This window comes from Artibeus jamaicensis, unplaced genomic scaffold, assembly GCF_021234435.1.
Source record: "Artibeus jamaicensis isolate MK-2021 breed Jamaican fruit bat unplaced genomic scaffold, CSHL_Jam_final scaffold_833, whole genome shotgun sequence".
In the NCBI taxonomy this organism is placed as follows: domain Eukaryota; kingdom Metazoa; phylum Chordata; class Mammalia; order Chiroptera; family Phyllostomidae; genus Artibeus; species Artibeus jamaicensis.
Window position 1 is genome coordinate 14,848,735 of NW_026522056.1, and position 23,353 is coordinate 14,872,087.

The 23,353-nt window shown below is 38.3% G+C and overlaps 1 protein-coding gene across 1 annotated transcript in view; it reads right to left on the reverse strand.

Annotated features, from left to right (window-relative positions):
* The window catches only part of TNKS (tankyrase), a 172,572-nt gene that overhangs the window by 117,669 nt on the left and 31,550 nt on the right, over window positions 1-23,353 (reverse strand). Inside the window, exons 2-3 of the mRNA XM_037128794.2 lie at window positions 22,270-22,494; window positions 3,101-3,196 (exon numbers count right to left, since the gene is read on the reverse strand). Of these exons, the coding sequence (XP_036984689.2) occupies window positions 3,101-3,196; window positions 22,270-22,494 (321 nt within the window). The remainder of the gene's footprint in view (window positions 1-3,100; window positions 3,197-22,269; window positions 22,495-23,353) is intronic.

Below are 23,353 nucleotides of genomic sequence, written 5' to 3' on the forward strand. Positions count from 1 at the left end.
ACTGTCCTACAAAGTGAAAGGTTGCCAGTTCGATTCCCAGTCAGAGCACATTCCTGCATTGCAGGCCAGTCCCCATTTGGGACATGTGCTATGATTTTCCCACATGTCAATGTTTCTTTCCCTCTCCTCCTTACCTTCCCCCTTCTCTAAAAGTAAATAAATAAAATCTTTTTAAAAAATTAAAAAGATTATTAAGCAATATGTAACACACAAGGTTGATTTCACTAAAGAGAAAGAAGAATGTAGGGTGTGTGTACTTAGAAAATTATAAATAAACTGTACCCAAAATGTTCTCTCTAGGTGGTGGAGTTACAAATAATTTTTTACTTTTCATATTTTCCTTAATTTCCACAATAAGTATAACTTATTATAGCGAGGGGGGAGGCCAAAATAAATATTAAAAACCATAATGGTAACACACCAAAACTATTCTTCAATAAAGTTTACATAAGCTGTTTTAGACTTTTTATACTCTTGCTTCCTAAAAAATAATCAAAACCACCTCTAAGTCCAGTTGACTGCCCAGAACTTCAGAGGCATTAACCACAACAAAAAAATCAATCAAACAACAACAAAAAACCCCTCAAGATTTCTTCTAGGCATGTCATTCACTCAACATAACAATTTAGTAGAGAGTTTCATAAATCTCTCCAATTAATTATTCTCTACCTGGATGGACTCTCCAAAGCAAATGGCTGTTTGCTGGGGTCCCTTAACTGTAAGAGTTGTTTAGTACAGCTCTGTAAAAATCCACGCATTCTTTATGCAGAAAAGCACGTTACTCAATTACATAGTTTAAAATATTCTGTAAAAAGAGATTTTCATTTTGCTAATTCCCTTTAATGAATATACATATATACCTTTACATAGTTTTGGCTTATGCACAGTAGTAATATGCAAAAAAAAAAAAAAAAAACCCAAAACACTGTAAAGTCATCTTTAGCAAATATATTCCTAAGAAGGAAAAAAATTAAGAACAGACACTTCGATCTCAAGGTACTGGTACTACAACCGCATCTGCCATAAAAATAACGACACACCACCCAGAACGATCTCTAATAACTCTAAGTCATTCCTTTCAAAACATGTCCTTTTTATCAATGCTTAATCTTCTAAATTTAGCTTCAGAAAAAATACTTCCACTATAATTCCAAAAAATTGCTTAGAAGAGAACCTGCAATGGGCAGAAAAACATTTGGAAATATAGTTCACTTAAGTGTTATTTCACTGCATTATATAACATGAATGTACAAATATCGGTGGCTTATATTTTCCAAAGTTAACTACTATTCCTAGAATGTTCTAGAATGCTTTTCTTTTATATCGTAACTGAAAAGTTGTATGCCATTTCCAAAAACAGTAAATATTCTTGAAGAGAATAATTAATGAACAATATTATGACCAGGAAGAATTATATCTTCCTTACCTAAGCAAAGGTACAGTGTCAGATGCCTCTCAGGTCAAGTTTAACACACCGACATGGTATCTGTTCTCCAGGAATCTTCAGCCTCCAGAGCTATGATGCCCCCACTCTGTCCCAAACCAACAATAGCCAATATAATATCCCCTACAGTTCATTCCAAATTAGGAGGTAACTTCTTGTTTTCAATTAACTTATATTTAAAACTCTGTCTTTTAAGAAAAAAGCAGCATTGCATTAAATGAATCTAACAAATGGACAAGGCAGGAGCTGAGGGCTGAAGAGAAGCAAAGGTCAGAGGGAGGACATCTAGACCGAGCGACGGTGCTGGTCAGTATTTATACCCTGCCCCTGTCACGGCCACCACATCTCTCCTTTAGTCAGGGACCAGCCCACCGTTGCCACTGCCGCCCAGGGCTTAGTGAAAGGACGGCCCGTAAGGGCTGCCGAGCCTGGGCAGGCCTGGGGCTATGCATGTCAACTTCATTAGTTAAAATCTTATATTTAAATTTCTTCTTATCTACACTGCTTTAAAACAGCTTTACTCTCCCAGTATATGTTATCTTGATTCAGCATCCCAATCACCTAACCTTTTAATTGACAGAAATCATATTACTCTGATATAGCAGAGATTATATTAACATGGCAGGAAGGAAGTTGTTTTTTCATACAGAATAATTAACCAGAATTCTGCATATTTTAAAGGCTTTCTGTATGTAAATGCTTTCCATTCACCTCATAATCTTTGTTAAAAATGCACAGCATGGATGCTATACTTAACAGTGAATAAAAGATTTACTTTCTTCAAACATGGGCATACTGAAAGGAAGTTCAGTCGTTTACTTGCACGCACTTAAAACAACACTCCTGGCACTGCAGTGACAAAGGCTCCAAATCGCAAAGGTCAGTTAAGTAAAAGGAGGCAAAGGCAGCAGAACTCAGATGCTAAGAATAAAAACAAAAATAGATCCAATGCAGCATTCTGAGAATGAAGATCAATTTAAACAGTTTTCAATACCATATTACTTACAGCATTATTCTATTCTATTATGAGAGACCATTTCCTCTTTGCTGGTTCTTGACATTTGTCTTAATGAAAACAATACTTAAGGCAGAAATTTTCCTTATCTGAAGTAAAAAGGTAATACACTGCCTCAGAAAGTACTTAGGTAACATGGTCAAGTGAGAAGATATGATAGAAATATAAATGGTGTGGCAAGGAAAGAGCAGCATCATATTTTATTTAACTATTGAGCCGAGCAGTACGGCAGCAGGTTGTCTTTCCGATCAAAACTACTTTTATCAAGTGAAATCCAAATGCCCTTGCTTGCTCCACAGTGAAGGTCTTCAAAAGAATCAACTGAGAAGATGAGGTACAAGAAAATTATGATCTAAACCATAAAAAACGACTAAAACATGAGTGAATAATGTATACTATCATGGAATGCTATAATTCTCAGAAATTCTAAGTAAACAATCTTATTGCTTAATGCTTATAAGAGCAAGCACAGAATTAATGAGACTGTTAATGTATCAAATCAATAATGAAGTAGAGATAATGGCATATATATTCATTGAGCTTAATCAATAGAAACAAATGAAAGTCAGTGCATAAAGATTTTCTAAAATCAAGCCAGTCGTGCCACAGATACAACAACGTGGTGGCTCTCGTCTGCTTACCTGTGAGCACAGCCTTTGCGGAAGGGTCCGCCAGGTCCAGGGCTGACTTCCCATCAGTGTTCCGAATGTTCGGATCAGCTCCGTGCTGCAGCAGCACTGTGCAGGGGAAGCAGAAACAGTATCTTACCTCGGGGACACAAGGATTGTTTACTGGGAAGTGGCGTCTCGGCATGGTGTAGGCATACACATACATTGCACAGTGTTTTTCTCTTTCGAGAAAAAAAAAAGGAGAAAGAGAGAGAAAGAACGGGGAAAAAAGCACTGCAGCAGAGGATCCTCTCTAGAGTACAGCAAAGTTGGCAACTTATGGTACAGTACTGTCACATGACTGAACATCATAAACATGAAACCAGGCAAATCTTGCAAGAGACAGTTTGGGTCTGCTGCCTTCGGGCAGCAGGATGGGAGGCTGTGTGCTCACTGCCTGGCACCGTGCAGCACGTTAACTGGCTAATTGTGAACCGGCCCTGTCTTTACAACAGCACTGTGGCTGCTTGTTGCTGCTGCTGCTTTACAGCTGAATTTCCTAACACTTCCTCTCCTAAGAGGAGTTGTGATACTGTGCAAGCCTTTTAGTGGCTCACCACTTACATATAAATCTCTCACCCTAACATACTGGCTTGCTTCCAAGAAGTTTCACAGACACAGCAATGCATGTGACTCTGGTCCCCCGCAGTCGAGCTGCAAAGAACTGCCTTTTACAATAATTCTCTCCATCAAAAATGTTTAGAAACAGAAACTCAATCACTATAACATATGCTAAGGAATAAATACCGAACATGCTATATTGGGTAGAAAGTAGAGATAGAGAATTCTTCGATATGGGGATATAAAGACAACCAATGCTTAAGTAAAATCCAGATAAAACAACTGATCAATCTAAAATGTTTCTTAACTACATCTAGAATAGGGGCGGGGATGATGACAGGTGTTGCAGTAACACTACCCAGCCAATGGTTAAACTAATAAATATAGTAAAGACTAGTTCATAAAGGACGCATGGACAGAGCCAAAGGGGGGCAGGATTGAGGGTGGGAGGTGGGCATGGCTGTGGTGGGGGGGACGGATGGGGAAAAAATGGAGACAACTGTACATGAACAACAACAGTAAAAAAAATACAATTAAAAAAACTAGTTCAAGTAAGCAAAGGTCAACCACAAGCTATTCTATTAGCTCAAATAGGATTTTGTGCACTCCTTAAGAGAACAGGACATATTTAAAACAAAGCAGAAACTTAATTCAAATACGTATTTAAAAATATGTTATGCAATGTCTAAAAACATCTGCTCTTGAGTCCCAAATTTTCATTCATTAATAGTTCTATGCTAAAGTATATACATTCTTTTGGAATATTTGAAAGACAATCCTCATACATCCTGCTGTTTACAAAGCTCTCCCTCTTTCTTTAATGCATAAGCCACCCAGTCAATGGCTTCGTTAGAACGTACAAAGGAGCAGCCCTACCTAGAATTAGGCCACAGCTGCAGGGCACTGTTGATCAGCAGCTCCTGCATGAAATCACTGGCACTCTCAGACTTGGGATGATAAAAATTAGCCACGGCTTGAAAAGATACAGTGAGATTTTGCAAAAACTTTATTATTTTATTCTTTTTTAAAAAATATTTTATTTATTTATTTTTAGAGAGAGGGGAAGGGAAGGAGAAAGAAAGTTAAAGAAACATCAATATGTGGTTGCCTCTCACATGGCCCCCTCCTGGGGACCTGGCCTACAACCCAGGCATGTACCCTGACTGGGAATCGAACCAGCAACCCTTTGCTTCCCAGGCCCATGCTCAATCCACTGAGCTACACCAGCCAGGGCTCTATATTATTCTTAATTAAGCATGGACATAATTATTTTACAGATGTTTATAAACTGACTCAAGAGTAAGCGGAGTCAAATATAGCAAGTATAAAAATAGCAAATGCCACAGTACCAAACTGTATTTACTCTGTCATCATTATGAATAAGCTTTCACAGCAATATTTTTTTATTCCAGGAAGAAATCCCAACCTGAAGATCTGGCTTTTAGAGGGTCCGTGTCATGAAGCAGACTCTTGTATCAAGTATAGGGCTGACAGCTATTGCTCTGTCTTTGTAGCCACATATTGCTGAGAGATCATACACACAGGCAGGAAAACAAAGAATTAACTGCGGCATGGAACAGAGTTTTTTACTGCACACATCAAAAAAAAAAAAAAAAAAAGCAGTATGTTCATTTACCAAGGCTTCACCATAATATGATGGGAGCTTTTATTCTGCAGCTTAATGAGTGGCAGAGGCGAAGCACTGAAAGCATCTTGTTCCTCCAAAAGCCACCTAAAACCCCAGTCTTCTTTGTTGTCATCAGTACTTCGCCTGCTATATCTGCTATTTTGCAGCAGAAACCTGCCATTGAAGTTTAGTTGCAGTTTCTTTACTTAGGTGGTTTTCAAAGAAACATTTTTTTGACTAGAAATAATGTTTACTAAACCTTTCTGAGTCACACCCAAAGATCATTGGACCTGAACACACAGAAACATCCACTGCAGAAAAATTTGACAGTAAGGAAGAAGAAGATGAATTTTCTGGACCAGAGGGTATTTTATTAATGTGATAATAAAATGCACATTGGGAAATATTTAATTCACCAATTTTTAATTCACCAGATATGAGTTAAAAAAAAAACACCCTCAAAACAGAGTTGAGTTTCAGGAGCAAGAAAGTTATCTAAAACTAGACCAGAGGGATCTACACCTATGTAACTTTTATAAAAGAATATCACTAACAGGATTAAATAGGAACAAAAGTGGCAAAATATGTATGAAATATAGTAATTTTTAAAACACATTTTAAAAAAATGTAGAGCCTGTTTGTACTCTTAACTCTACCACTAACTCCTAATTTTGTCCTAAAGCCAGATATTCAGATCTTCCCATTTCCTGTAAAGAGCCGGACAGTACATGTATTAGGCTTTGTAGAGCTTATGGTCTCACCCCGACGACTCATCCCTGGCTCCACTCCAGCATTACAGGGAGGAAGTGGCCACAGACAAATGCTTAAAAGAATGAATGTGGCTGCATTCCAAAAAAAGTTTATTTAAACACACTGAAAATGAGTCATATGTAATTTTCATGTGTCAGAAAATATTATTATTGTGAATTTTTAAATATCATTTAAAATGTAAAAACAATTCTTAGCTTGCAGGACATACAAAAAACCAGTGATGAGTCTAAATTGGCCCATGGGCCATGGAGTGCCAAGCCCGGCTGGGGGCAGCAATGAACCCAGTGAAGTCTGTGGACTCTCCTAGTTCTGGAACACGCCATGATCCATGCACTGAGACAAGCACAGAAATCAGGAGGAAGCATTCAGAACCATGCATGTCATTTAAAAATTACCTGTTCTTGTACTTCATTTTTACTATGGTTTACAAAACAGTCTGTCATGAATTGGGTAGAGAACTGTCTGGTTCTCTACCACAGACAGTGGGAGAAGCTCTGCCAGGGCACCTGCAAAACTCTCTGGGCCTCGGTTCCCAGATCTCTGAAGTGTACGAACGGGTACGTGATTTCTAGATGTCTAGGGGAGGCCTCAAACCCCTAATAATGCTTTCAGAGTTACAGCCAAAAACCTGAAGCACTGTGATCTAAGTTCTTTAAAAAAAAAAAAAAAAAAAGGTATCTCCTAATTCCAGAAGAACAGCACATACGTGAGGCAAAGGTAACAACAAAGGCTTTCAAGAACATCAGTATGTCCTTGAAGTGGTGGCACGTAGGACTCTTTTTTCTGGATGCTTCAATGTGTGCTGCTTTCAAAGTTCTCAGCTACTGAAGGGAATAATAAAATGTGACTACTAATACATCACATAATTAGAAATTCATCTTTCAATATACATTGTCAGCACCCTAATCTAAAAGAGATCCTTCTTTTAAAGTAGCACGAATGTCTGAAGCAAAGTTCTCAAAACATACAAACAATATACGGAGTAAAGTCTGAAGGAAAAGCAAGGAAATTCAGGTCTGAGTAACATTCAGCATATAAATTCAAAACTACTCTGGGCATTCTAAGTCTCCTTGCTCCAATTAGCCACGGTCAGACCTCAAATCTCAAACAACTTGGTTACAGCCAGTCGTTCTACTGGTGTATATCACATCCATTTGTCTCCTTTTGATGTGAGAAGGACAGAGAAAATATAGCAGCTGGTATAAAAATAGATTCTTAAAACTAAGGTAGGATAACAATATTCAAAATGTCATTCTCAAAAGAGCTTATGGCAAGAGGGCCATGTGATTCTCCTATTTCTGGTGCCAACACTCAGCTACAGTGAGCCTGTGACCAATGCAGAGGACGCTAAAACTGTTTCAGTTAATTCCTCAAAACTATTAAATGTAGGCATTCACATCATTTTGATTCATACTTTTATATATGGAAAGCTTCATCCTGTTAAATTCCTAGAAATATGCAAAGTGCAATACGATAAAATGCACTTAACTTACAGGAACATTATTAACTGATTTAATAAGACACAATAAAAACAATGTGAACTTCCCAAACTGAAAATGTAGCAAGTTTATTAGGTAAATTATCAAAATGGGTTTTTAGTATAGTTTTCACTTTAAAATATTGTCAATTCTTTGTTATGTGAATTTTAGAGCTACATTAATGGTCTAAAACTATTTCTCACAATCAACAATTTAAAAAGAAGCTATATTTATGTTAAAATGTTTTCCAAGTATTTCAAAGTCATCTCACTCTTTAAGAGTACAGACATATTCATTTGACTGGATTTTAAGAATTGAATCACACAAAGGATGCAGTTCTACAGATATTTTAGCAAATAAGATGATTTTTAAAGCAAAATGTCAAGGCATCACCATGTTACAGAAATTTGGGAAACATCCCTGACTTTCCACAAAACGCAATGAAGCGTAACACCAAACCTCCAGAAACTCAGGGTGATTTGCCAGCAGTTGAACTCTGCTGAAAGAAGAATAAATATTTTTCAGAAGGAAGTGAAAACAACAACATTGCAGAGTCTCTGCAATGCCTATGAAATGCAAAGTTATTAGACTTATAAAGGAAAGGGAAAATGTGACCCACAGTCAAGAACAACAATGAAAAGCAGTCAAAACAAATCATATCCAAGATGGCCCAGATGTTGGACTTAAGAGACAAAGACTTTAAAGCAACTATTATAAATAAGTTCAAATAATTAAAGAACTTGAAGGCATGAAGAAGTAAGAGAGAAATATTCTAAGAACCAAGTGGGAATTCTTGACCTGAAAAGATAAAGGAATCACCCTACTTAAGATTTATTATAAAGCTATAGTAAGTGAAAGTGTGTTACTGCAATAAGAATAGATATTTAGAGCAATGGAACAGGAAATAGACCAACACAGGTATGGCCAACGGACTTTTTTGCAAAAGGGGCAAGGTAATTCAATGGTAGAAAAAATAGCCTTTTCATCAAATCATGCTGAAACGACTGGTTATTTATATAGACAGAAAAAGAAAAAAGAAAAACATAAAACTTGAGTCTTACTTTACACCATACAAACAAACTATACTTTTAATCTGGAGACAAACAATATCTCGCAAATTTTCATTCCTTAGGAAATTTACCAAATTATTTTTAAAATTTTAGTTTTGTTTTTCTTTGGATTCAATAAATTATCCTGAACTTCCTGCCTCCATCTTGACCTCCACCTAGGCCAAGATGGAGGCATAGGTGAAAACACTGTGCCTCCTCGCACAACTAAGTTTAAAGAAAACAAAGTTTTAATAACAAAAATGCAGCCAAAACACAGAAAATTGAACTGTACAGAAGTCTAACAACAACAAACCGTTCATCCAGACTGGTAAGAGGGGCAGAGTCAGCGGAAGAGCGGGGTCAGGCAGGAGGGAATCAGACCGACGACCCGGGAGCTCAGGAATGCAGGCAGTAGTTGGCGGATCCCAGGCGTGGGGTGGCAATGGGCGGACTGCAGTCACACCTTTGTGTGCGCAGATAAACCAAGGGAAGGAGAGAGCAGTGAGACAGACCACTCAGGCCAAAGGGAGGGTGCAAAAGCCCACACACCTGGGAACCAGCACCAGAAGGGCCCAATTTACTTGTGGGAAGCGGAAGAGGGGACAGAAATCAGAGAGAGAGTGGAACAAATGCCACTGCCCTCCTCTGACCCCTCCCCCACATACAGCGTCACAACCCAGCGACTGAGTGGCCCCACCCTGGTGAACACCTAAGGCTCCGCCCCTCATACATAATAGGTGCGACCTGACCAAAACATTATGGCTCAAGCAGAAAAAGAGCTTGAAGCCCCAGAGCCAATAAATCTAAGCGACCAAGAGATAGCCAAACTTTCAGATGCACAGTTCAAAACACTGGTGATCAGGATGCTCACACAACTGGTTGATTTTACTCACAAATTAGAGGAATAAATGAAGGCTAAACTAATTGAAATGAAGGGAAATGCACAGGAAACCAATAGTGATGGAAAGGAAACTGGGACTCAAATCAAGGGAGTAGACCAGAAGGAAGAAAAAAATGACCAAACAGAAAAATGTGAAGAAACAAGAATTCAAAAAAATGAGGAGAGGCTAAGGAACCTCCAGGACATCTTTAAATGTTCCAACATCCAAATTATAGGGGTACCAGAAGGAGGAAAGGAACAGCCACCAGAGGAAAACTTATTTGAACAAATAATAAAGGAGAACTTCCCCAATCTGGCAAAAGAAATAGACTTCCAGGAAGTCCAGAAAGCTTAGAGAGTCCCAAAGAAGTTGGACCCAAAGAGGAACACACTAAGGCACATCATAATTACATTAGCCAAGATTAAAATGAAGGAGAGAATCCTAGAAGCAGCAAAAGATAAGGGGACAGTCACCTACAAAGAAGTTCCCATCAGACTATCAGCAATTTTCCAAAAGAGAACTTACAGGCAAGAAGAGGCTGGAAAGAGATATTTCAAGTCATGAAATCCAAAGACCTACATCCAAGATTGCTCTATCCAGCAAAGCTTTCATTTAGAATGGAAGGGCAGATAAAGTGCTTCTCAGATAAGGTCAAGTTCAAGGAGTTCATCATCACCAAGCCCTTATTATATGAAATGTTAAAGGGACTTATCTAAGAAAAAGAAGATAAAAGATATGAACAGTGAAAGGACAGCAAACTCACAGTTATTAACAACCACACCTAAAACAAAAGCAAACTAAGCAGACAGCTGGATCAGGAGCAGAACCATAGAAATGGAGATCACATGGAGGGTTAGTAACAGGGGAGTGGGAAGGGGTGAAGGGGGAGAAGGTACAGAAAATAAGTAGCATAGACAGTAGGTAGAAAATAGATAGGGGGGAGGGCAAGAATAGTAGGAGAAATATAGAATCTAAAGAACTTGAGACACGTGGTCATAAACTAAAGGGGGAATGGTGGGGGAGAGGTATACAGGGTGGAGGGGAATGAAGGGGGGGAACATAACAACTGTAATGGCATAATCAATAAAATATATTTAAAACAAAGAAAAATAAATAAATGATCCTATTTGCAACTATTCTTAATGACGGTATTCAATCACATTTTTCTTATATCTCACCTCAGCTCCTGTCCCCCATGTTGAGGAGAAAAAGATGCCTTTTTCTTTTCACATAATTCCTCCTCGGCTTTCACATCTCTCATTCCTAGTGCGTTACAATTTTCAGAAACAGCAACTATGATACATACATGCCCTTGGGCAGCCTGGAGAACTATTTGCTCATAATTAATTTGCTTTAAAAGACAATCATTATTCATACCTCTTCACTTTCAGACACTATACACAGCCATGGCCAATCATTAGAACTTCATATTCCCACTACTGAAATATTTGTGCATAAAATGTTTGTTACGCTATTAATTTTCCATTATCCTATCTGCAACATCTCCACTGACTAGGTTAAAACACCTAATTGCAATGGGAAAAAGGCTGATTTCGTGTCTTATCAAATCAGAATTTCAGTTTACAAAATTACAAAGGATGTAGCACTAATTCGCATCGACGGTAACAAACAGCAGCACACACGTGGCAAGTGCCACTCGGCCAGCCATTCGGCTTCCACTGAGAGAGAACACAGAACGGGTTCTATGAGATCACCGTGCTGCCCGCCCAAGGGAAAGGAGAGTGGAAGGAAACAAGCACCCACTGGGGCTCCTCCCGCTTTATTCTTTTACTACCTTCATATACCAGCCTGATGCAGTAGGTAGGATGTTCACTTAATAAATGAGAATATGAGGTTCAAAGCAACTAAATTATTTTTGCAAGATCAGTTTTTAAATCACAAAATGGAATTCATACTTAATTCTAAAGCCAAGCATTTACTTTCTGTCTTAACAGTCTATACAAGTACAAGCCAAGGTCACCCCCAGAACAGTAAGATTCAAGTTTCTCCCCCATGTGAATTCTGAAAGGTACCCACTGGTCATAAACACCTTATCATGCCTCTTATGACCAATGTCCTCTTCCTCATCTCTCACCAAACACCCCTCCGTAGGAAAGTGTGAAACTACAACCCGGGCAATGACATGGAGAACATCCATGACAGCTAGAGTTCCATTTCAGGCAACCCACTAGAATATCTCCATGGTCCCTGCTCTTGTTCCTTCCCTCAATCCTCATGCTTAAACAAACTCTTTCAAAAGACCAACACTCAAAATTGTGCCCCAAACAGGCAAAATAAAATATATTCCCTCTACCGCCAACCATGATTATTTATGTGACAGCAAATTTTGAAGTTTTTTGGTTTGATACGAAATAAACATTCAGACATGCAGTGGGCTTTCTCGATGTCTTATTTATATTGTCACATCTGAGGGCAGGACAAACAACTCACAGTGAGCACTACTTTCTTCATCCTGGATTCTATATACAGATTAAAGAGTCTAACACCCACCCCATTTAAAATAGACAATAACAGATTCCAATAATTCAAAGGACAAAGACAGTACATAACATTTCTTTAAAGCCTGCAACTGCAATTATAATACTTTACAACTTTCTACTTTGGTCAGCCACGGAGGAGCGAGAAGGACCTTTTGTCAACCTGGACCTGCCTCTAGAATCCCAGTGACCACAGACCTTCACAAAGTGAGGACACAGTCCTAATGTGCAACGAGTTTCAGATGACTTGATAACCATGGAAGGCAAGAACTGACTGGGCTGCAGGAGCCACGTGCCTCAAACACCAGTCCACACAACCCCGAACTTAGGCCAGGATCTCCCTGATATCCGTGGATGGTTCTCAACCATCACAGTTAGCCTAGAAGGAAATGCAAATCTATAATTCCTCTAATGAACAGATTCAGCAACAAGCAAAACCTTTTTATCACCTTAAAGATGAATTTTTTTGTTCTTGTTTTTTAACACCCACCTCTCAAATTAAGCATCTTTCACATATTTCTTAGACCTTAGGCAAATAAAGGTACTCCTGCTGGTGCTTTTCTGGGAATGCTAATAAAATACAATGTACAGATATAAAACTCAACATACACACTTGCCACCATCATCCAGAATGCGTACTCAAGGAGCCCTGAATTTATCAGGTAAATGCACAAATGCTCTAACCTTCTTGAAAACAGCTGCAGAATCAGGCGAGTTATCAAGATAACGGTGCTCAGTGCCAGTGGGGTTATTTCAGAGGGAAAAAAATCACTGTCGTTTTTGCTTTCTCCTTTTAAATATAAGAGATATGGATTTTTGCCAACTTTAACTTTTTAATGAAAATGCTACACTGAGACTTTTTTAAAAAAGATCACGATTTAGTTTTTGCATGAAAAACTGCTGTAAAAAATGCAAAAGGGAGGTATTGTGGCAGGAAAAGGGAAATGAAACAATAATGAAACAAAAACAAATGAACACAATTCTCAAGGTTCTGCTGAATTTTCAATGAAATTTGCAAAAGGTAAGGAAGGTATGGGAAACTACTTTTCTTAACCCAGCAAATTCGTGAATGACACATGATAATGTGACAGAGCAAATAACCCTGACCCTGACCCTGACCCTCACTAACCCCTAACCCTGACCCTCAATTCAAAAGCCCTGATTCTGGGTTCTCTAGCAGCAACAACTTCTCTAGTTCTGATTAAGAAGCTGTGGCTTTCCAGAATTTATCCTGATTAAGGTTTAAACATATATTTAATGAAAGGGATAGTCCCTACAGTGTTTATAAAACAATCAAGAAAAAATCAGAAACAGTCTGAATGGCCTAAAGTGGGTCACTAGTTAAAAAAAAAAATGGTTATTTCTAATGTAATTCTTCACTTAAAATGAGATTAGATACAAAAATATTCACTGATAATGAAGTATGTTCTCAACACAATGTGGAAAAAATGAGAAATAAACAGTATGTGTGGAATGACCTTGGTTTTATTTTAAAAAAGGCCTGTGTACACAGGTACAACAAATCTCATGGCACTGCACAACAGGACTTTTTGAAATGATGGAGATTTCTCTGCCTAAACTCTGTAATACGATAGCCAAGAGGCACATATGGTAATTAAGCCCTTGGAATGTGGCTAGTGTTATTGAAGAACTAAATTTTTAATTTTAAAATTTCAACTAATTTTCATTTAATGGCTATCAAATTGGATAGGATGCTATATGTCTAAACAGACATATAACATGTGACAGTCGTATTTTCTTGTTTTTCCCTAATGAACATCTATTACCTGTAATAATACTGTTAAGACAGAACCAGAAAACTGTTCATCTCTACTATACCGCATTTAAAATCACAGGAGGTAAGGACACACCAGGGTGGTCCAACCCTGGCCCCACCCTCTGCCCCCACCCCATTCCCAGGCTACTCCAAGTTCCAGGACTTCTAATTTATCCAAGGACAAGTAACCCTTGTAGTGATCAGGTGACTTAAACCAGCACAGAGTTTGGACAAAAAAAGGTAAATAGATCTTTCTAGACAGTAGGTATATAAAATGGATTTACAGGAAAATTATGAAAGGGATGTTACTTTAAGACTAAGTTATAAAAATAAAAACTTGGTTTAAGTTTTAGCAGATAGATTCTTTTAGGGTTTTGTGTTTACTTTTACTTTTATTTTTTTGTAAAGCTAGATAAAGATAATCTATCACTGTAAATTAGTTGAAATTTTAAAATTTAAATATTAGATGATCTAAAAAGCTAAACTAAGAATAAAGAACAATTTGACAGACTTAAAGAATGAACTGTTTATGCTTAAATAAATGTACTATTGAAGTCCCACTAAGCAGAGAGAACTTTCAGCTCTTAATCAAGAAAACATTTCTATCGTGACCACCCTGTGTCACCAGCTCTGCAGCCTGGAGCACGCGGCTTTCTCCTTTCTTCACTGGTGAATGCGAGGGACTCGGAATCACTGCCTCACGCACAGGATAAAAGTAGTAGTGGAATTACCTGGCTGAGTACTTTGGGCTGCCTTATGGGAAAACATTCATTGTGTGTCACGTATCCACAGCAATTTTGGGTAAATTTACAAGCATCCACCTTGTTCTCTCTTTTTCCTCCCTACCTCACTCAACTCCTCAGTTCTTGGCAGGAGCAACTCATGGGTTTAATCTTTAAGTAAAAATAAAAAATGTTTGTCCATTCTATTAAAAAAAATCCATGGTAGCCCTGGCAGGTGTGGCTCAGTGGACTGAGCATGGCCCAGCGAACTGAGGGGTTGCCGGTTCCATTCCCAGTCAGGCCACATGTCTGGGTTGCAGGCCAGGTCCCCAGTTGGGAGCGTGTGAAAGGCATCCTATCAATGTATATATGGCACATTGATGTTTCTCTCCCTCTCTTTCTTCCTCCCTTCCTCTCTTTACAAATAAATAAAATATTTTTAAAAAATCTATTGCAACTAGAAGTCAATGCATGATTGTTGAATCGATGCATTGTAACACTTACAATTGTAACACTGGCTTCTGGTCAATGCATGTAACCAGAAGTCAATGCATGATCATTGAATACTGATTCAACAACTGAAGAATAGCAATGATTTGACAAATGGCAGATAATGAAACATAATTTATATCTGACTATAAAACATGTTTTATATTTGTACATGAGTATGGGAGTGTTAGACATACAGCAAATTCATATCACTTTAAAAGAACCTCAGAATATCACCTAAGCAAGAAGTAGAAAATTACTTAGCTTCCTTATCTACACTAACACAGACTAATGCAAGCAGACAGATAGAACTGAGCCGCCATCTTGTGAATTTGTCAATCCATGTACATTTCTTGAGTACACAACTAGATATCAGTGAGAGACCACGAGAATACAAAAATGGGTAAGATTATTGTTACTTCCCTGCTACAGAGAACGAACAATTGACCAGGCAAAAAGAAACAAGTGAGATCGAAGCAGAACACGACAGGGGCATATAACAAGGCACTGATCTGGAGCATGTTCTAGTTCACACTTCACCCGACTCTGCTGGAGAGACTGTCTCAATCCTGTGGAACTACGGAAAGCTCTGAAAATCCCACCAAAGTCAATAATGTGAAGAAACAGGTCAAAGAACATCTTTGTGTCTTTTGATCTCAGAAAGCAAAGAGAAAACATAAGTCAAAAAAAGTTTTTAACTATTAGGAATTAATGAGCACTCCTTTATGAAATAAGCGGCAATAAGCATTAAAAATAACCTATTTCCCTAAATGCTAAAAATAACCTCCCAAACTGGAGGGCAAATAACGTTATCTTAGAAATAACTGTGCATTTTAGGTAATTATTTTCTAATTAAACAAAGTCTACCTGGTCTTTACTCTTAAATTTTAAAAAATAAGCCACACAATATAGTCTACCTTTAATCATAAAGTAGCTTATTTTTTCATTTTAATTAAAAAAATACATCCTAAACAAGTTGTTATAAGGTACTTCAGAGACCCTTAGCCAAAACTTGCTTTCCTGCATTTCTGAATGGAATTAAAACCATAATCTAATTTCACTAGAAACTGTTTTTAACCTAAAAATAATGATCCAATAGAGATCTTATTATTCCAATGGTGGGGTACCAAACACATTTGTATTTTAACTGATAGACTGGATTTCACCCAAATTAAAAACCTTTGTTTGTGAAGATAGCACTGAGAAAACAAGAGTCAAAGCACAGGCTGGGAGAAACCATTTCCAATACACACATCTAACAAAAACCCGCGCTGATTCAACGTACTGGACTCATCGATAATAGCCAAAGGTCAACGCACCTGAACTGAGACAGCCCAAAGAATAGACACAAATAACCAGTAAGTACCTAAGAATATGCTCAGCATTCTCAAGCATCAGAGCTCATACATCAAGTTCAACATGCAAGAATCATTCTACTCAGCAACTGCACTCTTAGACATGAACTCAAGAGAAATGAAACAATATGTTCACACCAAGACCCAAAAACCAATGTTCGTAGAGGCCCTCTTCCTAACAGAACCGGAAACAGCCGGAAGTCCGCCAACTGTGCTACTGCCATATGAACATGGAGCGGGAACAAACAGGGGGTGCACTGCTGAGGCGCACACCAACACTCGTTGACGCTTTAGCTTAAACAGATCTAGAGGGGAAAAAAGACTCAAATAACTAGAATCACACATGAAAGGGGTACATTAAAACCAAGTTTACAGAAATAAAAAAGATTATAAAGGAATGTTATGAAAAACCATGGAAAAGCTGAATAGGCAGAAGAATGAAGCCAGACCCCTTATTTCACACCATAAACAAATATTAACTACTTGTGGATCTAAGGTCTAAAAATAGAGCTAAAACTATAAAACTCTCAGAAAAAAAAACACAGGGTTAAATCTTCATAACCTGGGACCAGGCCATGGATTCTCAAACTGATGACACCAAGCAAAACTAAACAAGCAAAAGCAGCCTGTTTAATGCTATTAATCGAATTACTAAAACTAAACACTTTTTCTTCAAAGGCCATTATCAAGAAAGTGGTAAGACAATAAGAATGGGAGAAAATATTTGTAAATCATTTATCTGGTAAGAAACTTGTATCTAGAAAATAGTTTTTTTTAAAACTCTTACAACACAGTAACAAAAAGACAACCCATTTTAACACATTAACAAAGTACAGAAATAGACATTTCTCAAAAAAATGTATACAAATGACCACAAAAGAGGACACAAAACAGTGCCTGACCACCTCACTCATCAGGGAAAAGCAGAACAGAAGCTTGGGGGGCGGGGGGGAGAGGTTTGGCACTGCGCACACACCCCACTCAGAACAGACCTGTTGGCGCCTTTCATGGGGGACACGCTGGAAATCAGGGGGGCAGGGGTCCTGTGTTTCTCCTCAGGCAGAGTGGGAAAGAGTACAGAGGATGGAGAACAAGCAAACAAATACATAATGAACCATAGTTACACAAATATATAATTCCAGGTAATAAGAGCTACAGAGTAAAAGAGAACCCAGACAGGCAGGGCAGGTTGAGAATTTACGATAGCACTGTCCACGCAGAAATCCCACTAAGGTGCTTCACTTGCATTCTCTCATCTAATCCTCTTAACACCTACATGAAGTGGTTATAACCTACATTATAATAATTAGAGAGAACAAGTAATTTGCTCAAAGACTTGGGACTCCTTGATTCTAAGCAGTATGACATAACACTATTGAGTGTGGAAATGAAGCTGTTTTTTTTTAAGTTCTAATTGTTAGACTTTAAGTAGCAGTTTGAATTTTGGGCTCCCAAGTAAGGATCTCCTTAGTCTCTCCATAGAAGACAAAGGAAACCCAGAATTACCTGAACGCTGAGAGAAAGAAAGCAAGTGGCAGAAACTTCGCTTTCCTGAAATAACGCCACTGGCTCTATCCAGTCTTTCTTATACTCGAAAACCTATCAAGACAGTTACAGTTTAGTGCTGTTCTTCCAGGAGTCTTTTAGAAGGCATTCCACTGTCTTCGAGCTTTCTCAATTGCAATGGAAAGTCTTCCACCTCCTTTTTGCCCTCTAGTAGGCAACTTACTTTCTACAGGGAAAACTCACACACCTCCCACAGTGTGTCGTCACTGAGATGCCACAGAACTCCATTAGCCTTTTCCATCTGAAGACCTGGATTTTTCTCTGCTTACCATTTGTTTAATTGTTATTAATCTCTTCCATCAGTTATTTTTTCCTTCTGGAATGCCTATCCACATGTAAGGCTTTAAAATAAAAAAAATTAGGTTTAGATTTCTTAGGTTTGCTTACCTTTTCCTTCACGATTCCCATGTGCTAACATATGAGAACCACATGTGCTGGGGAATATTTCTCCGTATGATTTTCCAGACTACTAATATTATGTACTTTCTTTAATTCACCTATTGAATTTTTTACTTTAGAAAACAATTGGATGTTTTCTGGCCCCAGGAAGCTTCTTCCATAGTACGGTCAGTTTCCCCGGGGGACTTTCATTCTGACCTTCTCATTCAGGTGTTTATCTGACCCCTTTACGCAGTCCTGGGTGTGTATTCTGCACGCCACTCAATCTTCCTCTCTGGCTGACAGAGGCTGTGAGTTTCACTGGGCTTCTGGACTTCAGGTCTCGACGCTGGGGTGTTCTAAACACTGAAAATCCCACAGGTGTTAGAAGACCAAGTGTCTCGATTATTCTTTGGGACTGTCTGCTGTGGAAGCCAGCAAGCTCTCTGTTCCCCACTGAGGAACCCAGAAATTTCCAAAGAAAATATGCTCTGTCCTCTGGTCCCTCAAGAATCACACACACACAAAAAGAAGGAAAAAAAAAGAAAAAAAAAAGAATCACGGAGTACAAGGAGAGATAGGAGTGTGGTCTACACATAAACGATCTGAAGGCAGTGGGAATTTTTATGTAAAGACTCAAGAGATTTCTTTATTAGTTTAAAGGTCTCCTAATAGAAAGTCCACTTAGTTATCTTTCCGAGATCTCTGCATCAGTTACATGCATTTGGAAATACCAGAAACCAGCTGTGTCTACCTAAACAGAACTGACAGGCCTGTGGAGGACCAATCTCAGAAAATAAATTAAAAGCTATAGAGCAAGTAGAAAGGAGCACATTATTTTAGCAGGAACATTATGGGCAGGCCACTGCCAACACCAGTACAAAAACCCTGCTGCTGTGAATGATTCCTTAATATGTCTAAGACTCCGTACTCGAACTTCCACACCATGGAAGGGTGTGTCTGGCTGACCAAACGCAGGCTGTCCTGACTGCCAGGGGCAGAAAAAAGGAAGGTCTGCGTCTGCAGGCTCTGCAGTCGCCCCATGACGACAGCTCATCATTTCAATCTCCAAAGTCAGCGAACAAGGTGGGTACTAACCAGCCGAATTGAAGAAGAGAAAAAAGAAAAAATAGTAACACATGTCCATTACAACTCCCAGATCTTGTATCAGGTAATTTTGTGACAGATGTATCTACAATTTGCTTTTAAAATGGAATTTGAAAGCACTAACACTCAGAGAGTCTCAAAAAATCATGACATATTTTCAGAAAAGACATTATATCTCAGAGTAGGAGAAATGAATACAATCTGAAGGCAGGAAATGTTGATTTCTAAAATAAGTTAGATTTGTTAAATTCGATCTAAAATTACATCATCAACTTTGCCATAATGAACTCCAGCATTCAGAGTAATTTTAAAACATAATCTCAGGCTATATTTTGGTCTTTTTGATGGTAACTAAATACCATCTATGAAAGTAACATGGCTTCTTAGATTTTTAAACTGATATTTTTAAAAAATGTCAATAAAGGGGAAACAGGAGAAACGAGGAGGTCTGTATCACACAGCAGTGATACTTTAGGTTGAGATTTTAGCCATAATAATAGTAATAATAACAATCAGTATTTATTTAGTGTTCACAAAACCAGGTACTCTAAGTACTTTCCTTTACATCTACCGTCATGCTGACCCTCCCAAGAGGCATGTGAAGTATGAGTGGTCGTCCCGTTTCACACGCAATGGAACACGGAGGCTACGGAAGCAGCCCCCGATCTCACATCCTGCTGGGAGTTGGTGGGGCCAGGATGTGAGTCCAGGGCACCGAGCTTTGCAGCAATCCACCCTGCCAATGGTAACACGGCTTGGCTCTACCTTTATAAATGCTAAATGTATTCAGTACTCTGTATAGAGATGTGATTAATCTAAAAATAACCAAGCCAGCATTTTCCCATCTAATTGAAAACCTTTTTAAAATGAAGTTTGCATGGTAATCTCTCAAAATCATTATTTAAGTGAAAGGAGTAGAGGGCACAAGGCTTTCAATTCTTTTACCCAGTTGTCCCGAAGTGGAAATATGCCTAACAGAAGCATTTCAGGGTTCCTAATTACACTCGAATTCAGAAAATCTGATGCATAAGCTACCAGAGGTTTCAGTGCACCTAAGGATAAAATTAACAGGTTCCCGGAAGCTAATTAAGTGTGCAGAAGGGTCTACAACCACTCTTGTTTCCCACGATAACGGTGTTACATGCTTTAATAGTAGGTATAGCCTCAATTATATTTTGATTATGTTTCAAAGGAGCCCTTCTTCCCTCGACTTTTACAACACGGCATAAGAACTTACAAGAAAGAGGGCCGTATGTGCCAAAGCCTACTGAGGGCTGCAGACCAGAGGGCTGTGGGAACCCATCCTTTAGACATTCGGATCCCACCTCTCGTCCCCTATTTCAACAGGACTGGGGTGAAAGGAACATAGGTGTTATATACTTTGGAAGTGGGATCAGGAGAAGGAAAAGAAGAGGCATATTCATTTCAATAAGATATTAAAAGCACTAATAGAATGAAACATCCAGAGAGGTACAGATAAGAAAATAGAACATTGAAACATAGAAAGGAGAATACTGCAAGAAGGTGAAAACTGTATAAAATTCTGTGACTAAGGACAGAAAACTCCAACGTATATAACAAGGTCAAGTAATAAGGGATGAAGGTAAGGAAGGTGAAAGTCTAGAAAATTAGATAAGAATACAAATCAAGTTCCACTGTAGTTATTACACAGTAACTTACCACAAATACCTTAATTTCAAGCTTTTCAGAGCAATGTAAGGACTTAGTCCAAGATATGGCTGTTTTAGTGAGACTTAGGGGTCAAGGGGAGAATCCACTGACATGGAAAATGTCAATGATCAAAAAGGACAGGGCATCCCAATGGTCATGCCAATGGATGTTAGCGTGACAAAGGATAATGACAGAAATGTGATAAAAACATTGTATGTGAAGTATTGCAATAATCTGGGAAAAACTGAGAAATGTTAAAGGCTATAAAAATGGCTATTATGAGAAAGAAAATTTTAATGGCACCAACATTCTATCTTTGAAAATGACAAGTATATTTGAGTTTTATAAAGATAACTAAATCATCCAGGCAGACAGTTACGGAAACCAACTTGCTGTGGGCTAAACAAACACCCACCATCTTGAGTTTGAAGAAGTAGATGATACATGCAAGAGAAACTATGCTTGTCCTCTAGAAGCTTGTTTTAGGTTTTTAAAATGAAAAATGTTATTCAGTAAAGCAAAATCTATACTCTATATATATTAGAGAGCTAAAAGAGAGAAATGCTGATTAAATACAGTTTCATATAATCTCAATACTTACAATGGTTGAAAAGTTCAATTCTGTTCGAAACTGCTTTTCCTCTAGACTGTGGCACATGATAAAAATATTAAGCTCTGAACTACTGTATTTGAACTACTGACTCGAAGCTTTCCAGTCCTAATAAAATAGTTGGTGTTCAATTTTAGCAACATCAAGAGAAAGGCTTTGCGCTAGTACTAGATAACTGTCCTTGAATCAAACTAAAGCTTCCAAATATGTCATCCAATTCAGTTATGAATTTTTGGTTTATAATGGCTCTCACTGATGCTAGGATAGAAAATCCGCTGTCTCTTGGAGACTGCATATTAACAAAATTTGATAACAGTAATCTATCAAAATTTAGTTCCACACCAATTAGCACTTGACTTGCATTTGGAGAGTTGTTACGAATCTTATTCTTAACCAACTTTAGATTACCATCGCTTTATTTCGCTTTTGATGGAAAAATGATTGCTTCTAAGGATAAGAAGTAATAAAACCATCTCTAGTTATTATTCTAAGAGGACACTGCTTCACCACAATAAAAATACAAGAGAAAATAGTAACCTGTATTTAAGATTTTATACAGTCAGGTTGATCCCCTCATTCAGATATCCTCAAATAACACTTACCAATACATACATCGATTTTCCCTTTAATAGCAGCTTCATGCAGAGGAGTGTAGTTCCAGTTATCCCTGGCATTTGGATCGGCTCCTTGGCACAGTAACAGACTCACAACCTCAGCATGGCCGAAGGAGCAGGCGTTATGAAGTGGGATGAGACCTCCGTCATCACGGGCATGCACGTTAGCGCCCATCTGCAGTAAATGTTCTACGACATCCTTCCTTCCAAAACCTAAAAATAAACAGGGAAACTTTCTTATACATCAAATCAATTTTGTAAAAAGACCCAATAGAATTTCTTCAACAATATAGACAAATAAGAATTGAAGTACTATCTCCTAAAAAAGGTTTAAAAAAGTTAACATTCAAAATGGGCTCTCATTTCACAAAACTCAGAATTGACAAAGCTCTTTCTTTAGACTTGGGCAGTTCATTCAAAAGTATACGTATATTTATTCAATGCCTCTACATGCTGGACAACAGTGACGGACAAGGCTCCTGCCCAAGGCATTCACTTTCCCCTCATGCTTCAAAAGACAAAATCAAACATATAAAATCCACCTCTGTATTTGAAGAGATAAAGGTTATTTAAATACTACTGAAAACCAAATCACAAGACTCAACATTACATTAGGAAAACTGGAGAAAAATGTACGGATGCCAGAAATATGCGGTGATAGTCTGTTTACAAGTTATTTAAAAAGGAAGAACTAAAGATAATACCGAAATATCTCCTCTCAGGGCCAGTGGCCAAACTGAATAAAATAGATGGTTAAGTGAAACAATTCCAGCTTGGATTTACTGAGTCTGAGGAAACAATACGACAAATGAATGGGAAGGCAGGCATTTGAAAATACATAACCAGAACACTAGTAAGAAGTATCACAGTTTTTAGACAGAAAAGGGGAGTGGGCAGAGCAGGACATGACCTGAGGCAGCATGAGAGCCAGGTGAGCACTGAGAAAGGTATGAAATAGTCTACAGCCATACCACCCTGAATGTGCCCGATCTCGTCTGAGAAAGGTATGAAATACCATGAAAGGATGACATTATGGAAGTCAGAGGGCAGCAGCATCAGGTAACGTCCAGCA